Here is a 12,805-nt window from a genome sequence, read left to right on the forward strand (position 1 = left end):
CTTTGTCTAGATACTCATGTTGCAACAGAAGAAAGGCTGGGGGAAAAATGTAATTGTAATGTATACATGTAAGGATAACCTGACCCCCTTGCTGTACAGTGGGAAAATAAAAAAAAATTATAAAAAAAAATCTAGAAGTAAAAAAAAAAATGAAACTAAACTTTATAAGTTACATGATTTGGTTTAATACATAGATTGAAATTATGCTCTGAAAGCAGTAATTACTCTGCAAAGTTGTTCTGAGAATTCAATACAATAATATGCAAAAGAACTGACTTCCAAAATCACTTTAGTTTCACATTTTAAAATATTTTAAAAGAATTATCAAAATTTCTAAAAATTATTTTAATATACTTGATTTATAATGTGTTAGTTTCAGGTATATAGCAATGTGATTCAGTTATACACGTGCATATATATGTATATAAATACATACTATATATATTATTTTTTTATATTCTCTTCCATTATAGGTTATTTCAAGATACTGAGTATAGCTATCTGTGCCATATAGTAGGTCCTTGTTGGATTATATATTTTATATATAGTACTGTGTATATTGTAATCCAAAACTCTTAATTTATTCATACTCCTTCCTTTTTTTAACTGTGTTTGTTTCCTGTGAGTCTGTTAGTCTATTTATATCTTATAAATAAATTGTTTTTTAGATTGTACATACAAGTGATATATATTTGTCTTTCTCTGTCCTACTTACTTCACTTAGTATGATAAACTTTAGGTCCATCCATATTCAAACAAATGGCATTATTTCATTTTTATGGCTGGGTAATATTCCAGTACATGTCTATGTATGTGTATACATACATATTTGTGAACACTGAGGTGCATGTATCTCTTTGAATTGTGTTTTTCTCCAGATAAATACCCAAGAGTGGGATTACTGGATCATATGGTAGTTCTATTTTTAGTTTTTTAAGGATCCTCCATACTGTTTTCCATAGTGGTTTTACCAATTTACATTCTCAACAGAGTAGGAGGGTTCTCTTTTCTTAATGCCTTCTCCAATATTTATTATTTGTATAATTTTTTTTTGTCTTTTCTAGGGCCACACACGTGGCATATGGAGGTTCCCAGGCTAGGAGTCTAATCGGACCTGTAGCTGCCAGCCTACGCCAGAGCCACAGCTCACATCACAGCTCACGGCAACGTGGATCCTTAACCCACTGAATGAGGCCAGGGACCGAACCCTCAACCTCATGGTTCCTAGCTGGATTCGTTAACTGCTAAGCCATAACAGGAACTCCATATTATTTGTAGACTTTGGGATGATGGCCATTCTGATCTGTGTGAGATGATACCTCATTGTAATGTTGATTTGCATTTCTCTAACAATTAGTGATGTTAGAGGAATGCTCAAAACTTCTGTTCTCAAGGTTTTAAAAATACTTTTCTGTATTTTTCATGTTCTTAAGATGAATATGTACTATTGAAATTATATAAAATATTTGAAAATGAAAATGATCACTTTAAATTTTGCTGGGGAATGCATATTCGGTCACCATAAAATAAATAGTTAAATTACTTCTAGAAGATGGCAGAAGTTCACTTTATCATAAGAAAATTACAAACCATTTATTTCCTCAGGAACAGCTTCTTTGCATGGCTACACTGGGAAAAACCAAAATTATCATAGACAATAACTCCCCAGGCCAAGTAATTTCAGTCTTGGCAGCATCGCTTGGTCACTGCCCTCTAGGGTCATAATTAGCTTCTACTCTTACACTGACATTGTTTATACACAGAGGTGTGTGTGTGTGCGCGTGTGTGCGTGTGTATGTGTGTGTGTGTGTAATGATCCTGAATAGGATCTGGTTGATTTTTTTGTGGAGATCATATTTGAATCTTTAGGAGATCTCTTAGTTCCCTTGGCAAAACAGGTAGGTGAGAGGGTAAAAATAGTAAGAAAATCAGAAAACAAAGGTTTTTTTTTTTTAATTATTTATTATTTTTTTTTTCCCACTGTACAGCAAGGGGGTCAGGTTATCCTTACATGTATACATTACAATTACATTTTTCCCCCAGCCTTTCTTCTGTTGCAACATGAGTATCTAGACAAAGTTCTCAATGCTATTCAGCAGGATCTCCTTGTAAATCTATTCTAAGTTGTGTCTGATAAGCCCAAGCTCCCGATCCCTCCCACTCCTTCCCCCTCCCATCAGGTAGCCACAAGTCTCTTCTCCAAGTCCATGATTTTCTTTTCTGAGGAGATGTTCATTTGTGCTGGATATTAGATTCCAGTTCTAAGTGATATCATATGGTATTTGTCTTTGTCTTTCTGGCTCATTTCACTCAGGATGAGATTCTCTAGCTCCATCCATGTTGCTGCAATTGGCATTATGTCATTCTTTTTTATGGCTGAGTAGTATTCCATTGTGTATATATACCACATCTTCCGAATCCAATCCTCTGTCGATGGACATTTGGGTTGTTTCCATGTCTTGGCTATTGTGAATAGTGCTGCAATGAACATGCGGGTTCATGTGTCTCTTTTAAGTAGAGTTTTGTCCGGATAGATGCCCAAGAGTGGGATTGCGGGGTCATATGGAAGTTCTATAGAAAACAAAGGTTTTGATCTTCTAAGGATAGAGTTGGTTTTGATGAGATTAAATTTTTCTCAAATCAGATCCCATTACAGCAGTCTCTTTTATTGGGTTACTTCTCTTCCCCCCCCTTCTGTCCAGTTTATCTATCACACTAACAAGTAAATCATTTTCCTCAAACTTGGATCTCATCATTGATTCCTTCCTCCTAAGTCTTTGCACCCCTTTATTTATTAACTGTACTCAACCTTCTCAAGTTAGAGACTGAGGTCAAGTAAAACTAGTCTCAACTTCCTCGTCTTAGTTTTGACTGTTGTCTTAAACAATTTCCATTCTCCAGGCAACCTTCATTCTTTACCATTATCCCAGAGTGCCTGAAATTTACCTGTCATTTCTCATTTTGTACCATCTTCTTGAAATAATTCTTCAAACTCTCTCTGTATATGGTATAATATTTACTATTACAAAAGCTCTTCTCAATGCTACCTTTTCCACTTTGTCTTTTCTGATCACCACAGCTGTAGGTTTCTCCTACTTTACTTGGGTGTTACTAAGTCTGTAACATTCATCTTACTGTGCCTTTTAGATTTATTTAAAAGGTTAGTTAGACATTGTCTTTCTAAGCAACGAGCACAGACTACCTATTCAATAAATAAATTTTCATTAATAAAATAATTAAATAAGAATCCATGTTAGAACAAGAATAAAAGAACTAGGACTACATTGGCCTCAGTTGCTATTTACATCTGTGACTGATTTTTTGACATTTGTAAATTGTCTTTGTGTTTTCCACTTGTGTTGCCAACAGCTATGACTAAAGTATGCTAAATGGATCTTGAAAAAAAATGAGAGTTTGGGAGGAAAATTCTCATTTCCTGAGAGACAGGCATTTGTGGGTTTGCTTTCTCTTCCTAAACAAGTTTATATGAACTTTTATCTGGTTAAACACATCCTTTGAAAATTCCATGAAGCATCCCCTCCCTCATTCATATGCAAATGTTCAGTTTTATCTGAGGTGTAGTAGTTTTTAATGAGAATTTATCCATGGTTTTGGCTATAGGGAGAAGAGTGTTGGGGAAGTGTAACAGACTGATTTACTATTTGTCAGAGAACAAACTTCTCACAGAACAGGTGGAGCCCTGTGTCTCCACCTAGGAGTAAGATTGTTCTTGGAAAGTATTCCTAATGAAGACCTTCAAGCTGCCTGGACACCAGGAAACCTAACGACACCAACTCCACTTAATTATCTTAGATTAATAAATTCTGAATTAAAGATTTTTTAGTATGTGGAACATAGAACTGGGATATATAGCTTATATGTCTTACAGAGGATATATGCTTACATATATAAGGACATTACCTTACAAATAGTCCTTGTTGTCTCTTAGGCACCACTTACTGTGCCCTTGCTATTACGGTAGGTATGCACTAGGTATTTGTTAGGCATAGCATATCACCTAGTTCCCACCATACCCTGCAGGGAAGATATTGTTATCTCCTTTACAAATGAGGGAACAGACTTGGAGAGGTTGAGTAACTTTTCCATACTCACATTACAAATGAGTAGTGGAGTCTGGATTTGAAGACAGCCCTGATAGACTTCAAAATCCAAGCTACTTATAGCTCTGCTGTAAGCCTCTCAGTCAGGGTAGCAGTTGTGATTTATGTTTGCATTGCATTGTAAAACACAGTCTTTACATTCATTATTATGTGTGATATTCACAGAAATTGTGTGAACCTGGCTAGGCAGGTACTGAAGAAATTTGCCTTTTCAAACTGAATCTTTTGATTAGAGGTGGGGGTTGGATCTTTTATCTGAACTCTTCTGAGTTTTCTCCCTCAGTATGTCCTTGTATGTTCCCCCTTTTCTCTCTCTCTTCCTTTTATTATAGTGCATATTTCTTCTAATTTCCCCTTTCTTTGTGTCTTTCTCTGTTTTCATTTGTTATTACTACTTTCTTTGACCCCTTTCCTTTCTACCTCTCAGAATATTGCCAAGCTTCATGAGATTGAGTGTCAGATGTAGAGAAAAGTTCCTCTTATCCCAAGCAAGATGTGTTGTTAGGATGGGATGCCCCTGGATAGAGGCTGTTAGTTGTGGTGGCTGTCAATTTTGAGATGAGAGATATTTTTCTTTGCATGTGGCATCTATTTGAAAAGATGGTGTAGAGAGAGTGCATTGGAGTCATAGCTTCTGAAGTGTGGAGGGTTTATTCTCCAAACTATCATTCTGGAAGTATATACTTACTTTTCAACATGGTTATAAAATTTCAAACCTGATATGCAAATGAAAGTTTTAAAGCATTACAGTTAATAACAAAAGACTCCACAGATTACAGATGAAAGTGTTTAGCATTCATATATAAAAGGACAGATCACATTCCTTCCTCTTGCTGAAATTCTTAACTTCATTAGATAATACTGGTCCTTCCTTTGAATTTTCATTGTCCCCCCCAACTCATTCAACAAATAATTTTCTCTACTGTTTGTATGGCAATAAGCATATTGCTTTATATTTTACTTATTATATGTGCAGTTTATGTCTTTCCAGTGGATTAGTGAGTTTGTGACTTACGGAAGTTAGAAAAAAAATCTCAGACCATTTATCGCCTGAAACTGTCAAGAAAGGCTTTATGAAATAATGGAGTTTTTTTTTTTTTTAGGGCCACACCTACAGCATGTGGAGGTTTCCAGGCTGGGGGTCGGATTGGAGCTGTAGCTGCCAGCCTATACCACAGCCACAGCCACAGCAATGCTGGATCTGAGCCACATCTGCAACCTACACCACAGGTCACCTCCTTAACCCACTGAGCAAGGTCAGGGGTTGAACCCACATCCTCATGGATACTAGCTGGATTCATTAACTGCTGAGCCGTGAGAGGAACTCCCTAGAGAATTTTTATTGACTTTAGAGGATAGTAAAACATAGAGAGGCAGAAATTATAGTGTGATAGTAAAACATAGACAGGCAGATAATTATAGTGTGTAATATTCTTTCAAATATTTTACTGTTGTTGTATCCTTCCAAATGAGCACCAAAATAGAAGGATGAGCTCACAAAGTATGGCAGCAATGAATAATCTCATTTCTGTACATAGTTTTCCTCTTACATTTAATTGGTCACTCTTTTGGTATTTAGTTTCTGTTGTCATGAAAAATAATTTAGTGCATGTAATAGGTTGTTTGTTTAAATGTTGGTATTTGCTGTGAGTTTTAAATTAGAGAATCACATTTTTTATTTTTATTATTTCCTTATCTTTCTTAGATTATTCTACACGACTTATAATTTCTGAATCAGGAATCCAGAGACCAGGTTTCTAGTACCCAGTTCTATAAACTGAGCAATTCATTTTATATTTCTGAATCTTAGATTTTTTTCATCTGAATAATGGTCACTCTGGACCAGGCCATCTCTTAGATCAAAGTATTGGTGTGAATCCACTGGTGCTTATGCTTCTCCACATGGAAGTCTTCATGTTTTCTCATCAGTTGCTGAATATTTCTGGTTCTTTTTCCAATGCTTTGGTCATTCTTACACACATTTCATCCCACAGGTCCTCATCCACAAAGAACAGTATTGTTCCCTGTTTCCTGGCCTAGGCCCACACATTTCTGATAAGTGAAGAGCTTGCGCCTGTAAAAAGTGTGTATCTCGAGACTATGGGCTGTAGGCTGTAGAAGTGACAGCAAAGTCATTTGATTAAATTGACTGTGAAGAGACTCAACTCAGTAATGTTGAGCCAGAATTGGGGGAAGATCGCAGTGAAAGCATCTGTGAGTTTGGGGGCAGAGGGATATTTTAGGACAGATGAGAGCATTAATTTCACATGTATATTTTTTGAAAGCTTCTTCAAATATCTGGAGTTGTGTCTGCAAAAGAAGAAGAATGTCATTAAATCTATTCTGCATCCTAACATCTTCTAAAGGAATGAAACTACAGGAGCTCACCCTCTGCTGGAAATTCTTTATGGTGGGTATTTGGACACAGAGCAATGGATTATTCTCCACTCTCCCCATGACGTCTCACAAACACATAAACATACTCAAAACTTTAAAGGCACAAATTCTTTAGTATCACCTTTAGGTGCAGGTGATCAAGCCAAGGAGATAGTTCTGGTGCTCTCCAGTAACATTTTCTTCATTTCAAAATGGGCTCAAATCTTAAAAGGACAAATGATCTTGGAGATACACCTTACTTACATGGATTTCAGACAGAATAATCACGATGATATCAAATATCAGAGCAGGTTACAATAAAAGAGATTATCGAATACTTTATTTATTTATTTTAAGATTTTTATTTTTTCCATTTTTTCTAGGGCCACTCCCGAGGCTTATGGAGGTTCCCAGACTAGGGGTCCAATCAGCTGTAGCTGCTGTTCTGTCAATTTCTGCTATACAGCAAAGTGACCCAGTCTCACACACACACACACACACACACACACACACACACACACTCTTTTTCTCACATTATCCTCCATCATGTTCCATCACAATTGACTAGATATAGTTCCCTGTGCTGTACAGTAGGATCTCATTGCTTATCCACTCCAAATGCAAAGTTTGCATCTATTAACTCTAAAGTATTGGTCCATTCCACTCAATTCTCCATCCCTCTGACAACCACAAGTCTGTTCTCCATGTCCATGAGTTTCTTTTCTGTGGAAAGATTCATTTGTGCTGTATATTAGATTCCAGATAGACGTGATATCATATGGTATTTGTCTTTCTCTTTCTGATTTACTTCACTTAGTAGGAGAATCTCTAATTCCACTCGTGTTGCTGCAAATGGCATTCTTTTGTTCTGTTTTATGGCTGAGTAGCATTCCATTGTGTCTCTATACCACATCTTCTTAATCCACTCATCTGTCGATAAACATTTAGATTGTTTTCCATGTCTTGACTATTGTGAATAGTGCTACAGTGAACATAGGAGAGCATGTATCTTTTTCAATGAAAGCTTTGTCTGGACATGTGGTGAAGAGTAGGACTGCTGGTTCATACTGCAGTTCTCTATTTAGGTTTCTAAGGTATCTCCATACTGTTTTCCATAGTGGTCGTACCAATTTACAATTCCACTGAGAGTGTAGGAGGATACCCTTTTCTCCACACCCTCTCCATCATTTGTTGTTTTGTTGACTTGTTAATGATGGCCATTTTGACAAGGGTGAGGTGGTACTTCATAGTAGTTTTGATTTGCATTTCTCTAATATTTAGTGATGTGGAGCAATTTTTTCATGTGCTCATTGGCCATCCATATATCTTTTTTTGGAGAAATGTCTATTCAGGTATTCTGCCTATTTTTCAATGGGTTTTTTTTTTTTTTTGATGTTGAGTAGGTCAGTTGTTTGTATATTTTAGAGATTAAGCCCTTGTCAGTTGCATCACTTGAAACTATTTTCTCCCCTTCCATAGGTTGTCCTTTTTTTTTTAAACCCTTTCCTTTGCTGTGCAAAAGCTTGTTAAAGTCCCATTGGTTTATTTATTTATTTATTTATTTATTTATTTTTTCCTTGGGAGACATAAGAAAACATGTATGGTTGATGTCAGTGAACGTTTTGCCTATTTTCACTTCTAGGAGTTTTATGGTGTCTTGTCTTTTTTTTTAATTTTTATTTTTTTTGTCTTTTCTAGGGCCACTCCCGAGGCTTATGGAGGTTCCCAGACTAGGGGTCCAATCAGAGCTGTAGCTGCTGGCCTATGCCAGAGCCACAGCAATGCAGGATCCGAGCCATGTCTGCAACCTACACCACAGCTCATAGCAATGCGGGATCCTTAACCCATTGAGCAAGGCCAGGGATTCAACCTGCAGCCTCATGTTCCTAGTCAGATTCGTTAACCACTCTGCCACAACGGGAACTCTGGTGTCTTGTCTTATGTTTAAGTCTGTAAGCCATTTTGAGTTTATTTTTGTGCATGGTGTGAGGATGTGTTCCAGTTTCATTGATTTACATGTGGCTGTCCAGTTTTCCCAGTTCCACTTGCTGAAAAGCCTCTTTTTCCCACTTTATATTCTTGCCTCCTTTGTAAAAGATTAATTGACCACAGGTGTCTGGTTTTATTTCTGCATTCTCTATTCTGTTCCATTGGTCTGTATGTCTGTTTTTGTACAAAAACTCTGTCTTGATCACTGTGGCTTTATAATGCTGCCTGAAGTCTGGAAGAGTTATACCTCCTGCTTGGTTTTTTTCTCTCTCAGGATTGCTTTGGCAATTCTGGGTCTTTATGGTTCTGTATAAATTTTTGAATTGTTTGTTCTTGTTCTGTGAAAAATATCATGGGTAATTAGATAGGGATTGCATTGAATCTGTAGATTGCTTTGGGTAGTATGGCCATTTTTTATGATTTTAATTCTTCCAACCCAGGAGCATGGAATATGTTTCCATTTCTTTGAATCCTCTTTAATTTCCTTGATTAATGTTTTATAGTTCTCAGCATATAAGTCTTTCACCTCCTTGGTCAGTTGGTCAGTTTTATTCCTAGGTATTTAATTTTTGGGGTGTGATTTTAGAAGGTATTGTATTTTTATATTCCTCTTCTAATATTTCATTGTTAGTATACAGAAATACGACTGATTTTTGAATGTTAATCTTGTGTCCTGCTATTCTGCTGGTTTTAATTATGTTAATGTATGTTCCCTCTATATCCCCTTTGGTAAGAGTTTTTATCATGAATGGCTGTTAGATTTTGTCAATTGCTTTTTCTGCATCTATTGAGATGATCATGTGGTTTTTGACTTTTCTTTTGTTAATGTGTGTGACATTGATTGATTTGCGTATGTTGAATCATCCTTATAAACTTGGGATTAATTCTACTTGGTCATGGTGTATGATCTTTTTTATATATTGTTGGCTAAAATTTTGTTGAGAATTTTTGCATCTATATTCATCAGACATATTGGCCTATAATTTTCTTTTTTGGTGGTATCTTTGTCTGGTTTTGGTATTAGGGTGATTGTGGCTTTATAGAATGTCATTGGAAGTATTCCTTTTTCTTCAACCTTTTGGAAAAGTTTAAGAGGAGGATAGGTATAAGTTCTTCTCTGTATGTTTAGTAGAATTTGCCTGTGAAGCCGTCTGGCCCTGGACTTTTATTTATAGGAAATGTTTTTGTTTCATATTCAGTTTTTATTTCTAGTAATCAGTCTGTTCAGTTGATCTCTTTCTTCTTGATCCAGTTTTGGTGGAGTGTAAGTCTCTAGGAAGTTGTCCATTTCTTCTAGGTTGTCAGATTTGTTGGCATATATTGTTCATTGTATTCTCTTATGGTCTTTTGTATTTTTGCAGTATCCATTGAAATTTCTCCTTTTTCATTTCTTATTTTGTTTATTGGGGTTGTTTCTCTCCTCTTCTTGAGGAGAGTGAGTTTGGCCAGAAGTTTGTTCAATTTTGTTTACCTTTTCAAGGAACCAGCTCTTTGTTTTATTGATTTTCTTTTTCTTTTTTTTTATTGATTTCCTCTCCAATCTTTATGATTTCCTTCCTTCTGCTGACCTTAGGATCTGTTTGTTTTTCTTTTTATAATTCATTTAGATCATGGGTTAAGTTGTCAATTTGAGATATTTCTTCTATTTTGTGGAAGGCTTGTATCACCATGAATGTCCCTCTAAGCACTGCTTTTGTAGCATCCCATAGATTTTGAATGCTTGTGTCTTCATTATCATTTGTCTTGAGATATTTTTTTGATTTCTTCTTTGATCCATTGGTTTTTTTAGTAGCATGTTGTTTAGTCTCCATGTAGTCAGGATTCTCTTATTTCTTTTCCTGTGATTGATTTCTAGTTTCATGCCATTTTGGTCAGAGAAGTTACTTGAAATAATTTCAAACTCTTACATTTGTTGAAGCTAGTTTTGTGCCTGGTATATGTGAGTACCATGTAATTCTCAATATAAAGGTTTCTCAATTTCTTGGTTAAATTCATTCCTAGGTATTTTATTCTTTTTGATGCAATTATAAGTGTTATTTTAAAAAATTTATCTTTTTGATAGTTTGGTATTACTATATAGAAATGTGACAGATTTGCTGATTTTGTATCCTTCAAATTACTGAATCTATTTATTCTAATTATTTTTGATGGATCCTATAGATTTTCATTAATATCGTTTCATGCCACCTTCAAATAGTGGCAGTTTACTTCTTTCCTTCCAATTTGGATTCTTTGTAATTATTGTTTTCTTTTCTGATTGCTGTGGCTAGGATTTCCCACACTATGTTGAATAAATAATAAAATAGTAGGTATCCTTGTCTTGTTCCTGATCTTAGAGGAGAAGCATTCAGCTTTTCACCATTGACTGTTATGTTAGCAGTGGGTTTGTCATAGATGACCTTTATTATGTTGAGATATGTTCCCTCTGTGCTCACTGTTGATAGTTTTTATCATAAATGAATGTTGAATAATATGGTCTCTTGAGTTATGCTTCTGTCTTCATCATCATCAGCAGCACCATTATCATGAATATTTAGTAAGTGTGAATAATTGTATTATCAGGTGGTTGTCATATGTAATGTAATAATGCAGTATAAATACAAGCCTACCTCATATTACTGTGCTTCACTTTATTGTAATTCACAGATACTGCATTTTTCACAAATTGAGGGCTTGTGGCAACAGTGCATTGGCAAGTCTGACAATGCAATTTTCCCTACAGCATTTACTCAGTATATCTATGTTGTATTTTTGTAACTATCACAGCATTTGAAACTCTTTAATTATTATAATATTTTTTATGGTTGTTTATAATCAGTGATTTTTTTTAATATTATTACTATGACTCACTGAAAGCTCAGATGATGGTTAGCATTTTTTAGCAATAAAATTAAGTTTTATTAACTGTTTTTCTTTTTCAACAGAATGCTGTTGCACACTTAATAGACTACAGTATACTGTAAACATAATTTTCATGTGCACTAGAAAACCAAAAAATTAATTTGTCTTGTTATTTTGTCATAGTCACTTTACAGCAGCTGTTTGCACCAAACCCACAATGTCATCAAGATGTGCCTGTAATTAATACCACTAATATCTCTTATAATCACAATTTATTTCTCATTTTTTTAGTTCTATTATTTTAGCAGCAGCCCTTTTGGTTGGACCAATGGATGGATGGAATCACTCAGTTGTGTCTGAGTTTGTGTTTCTGGGACTCTCTGATTCATGGGAGATCCAGCTTCTCCTCCTGGTGTTCTCCTCTGTGCTCTATTTGGCAAGCATGACTGGAAACATCCTCATTGTGTTTTCTGTGACCACTGATCCTCACTTACATTCCCCCATGTACTTCCTACTGGCCGGTCTCTCCTTCACTGACTTGGGTGCCTGCTCTGTCACCTCACCCAAGATGATCTACGACCTTTTCAGAAAGCGTAAAGTCATCTCCTTTGGAGGCTGCATTGCTCAGATCTTCTTCATCCATGTTGTTGGGGGTGTGGAGATGGTGCTGCTCATCGCCATGGCCTTTGACAGATATGTTGCCATATGTAAGCCTCTCCACTACCAGACCATCATGAGCCCACGAATGTGCCTTTTGTTTCTGGCTGCTGCCTGGGCCCTTGGTGTCAGCCACTCACTGTTCCAGTTAGCATTCGTTGTTAATTTACCCTTCTGTGGCCCTAATGTATTGGACAGCTTTTACTGTGACCTTCCTCGGCTCCTCAGACTGGCCTGTACGGATACTTACAGACTGCAGTTCATGGTCACTGTCAATAGTGGGTTTATCTGTGTCGGTTCCTTCTTCACACTCCTCATCTCCTACATCTTCATCCTGTTTACGGTTTGGAAACACTCCTCAGGTGGTTCATCCAAGGCTCTCTTCACTTTGTCAGCTCACGTCACTGTGGTACTTTTGTTCTTTGGTCCAACCATGTTTGTCTATACATGGCCACACCCAAATTCACAAATGGATAAATTTCTTGCTATTTTTGATGCAGTTCTCACTCCTTTTTTAAATCCAGTCATCTATACATTCAAGAATGAGGAGATGAAGGCAGCAGTGAAGAGAACTTTCAGACCATTAGTGATTTTTAGAAAGATATCATAAGTAATTTTATAAGGGCTTTATCCTGATCATCATATCACCTGTATCTTAAAGTTTAGAATTAGCTTTTTTAGCGCATTAGCAGTTAATGTAAATGCTAACCACACTTTTTAAGAAAGCTATTTCCACCTAAAAGAATGAAGGTTTAGATAAAACTTAATTCAAAACTTATTTACTTTGGGTTGCATTTATATGTAGTAATTATAGTCATTTT

The 12,805-nt window shown here is 36.0% G+C and overlaps 1 protein-coding gene across 1 annotated transcript; it reads left to right on the top strand.

The window, feature by feature from the left end:
• The first annotated feature begins 11,646 nt into the window (after positions 1–11,646).
• LOC125135839 (olfactory receptor 4F3/4F16/4F29-like) lies at positions 11,647–12,594 on the top strand. The gene has a single exon (XM_047796296.1). The coding sequence runs from the start codon at positions 11,656–11,658 to the stop codon at positions 12,592–12,594; it is 939 nt and encodes a 312-aa protein (XP_047652252.1). The 5' UTR covers positions 11,647–11,655.
• Positions 12,595–12,805: the final 211 nt, after the last annotated feature.

The sequence above is a fragment of the Phacochoerus africanus genome, chromosome 9, assembly GCF_016906955.1.
Source record: "Phacochoerus africanus isolate WHEZ1 chromosome 9, ROS_Pafr_v1, whole genome shotgun sequence".
Classification (NCBI taxonomy): domain Eukaryota; kingdom Metazoa; phylum Chordata; class Mammalia; order Artiodactyla; family Suidae; genus Phacochoerus; species Phacochoerus africanus.

Bases quoted from the DNA above. Each gene is read 5' to 3' on its own strand.
- LOC125135839 (XM_047796296.1), top strand. From the start codon at position 11,656: ATGGATGGATGGAATCACTCAGTTGTGTCTGAGTTTGTGTTTCTGGGA.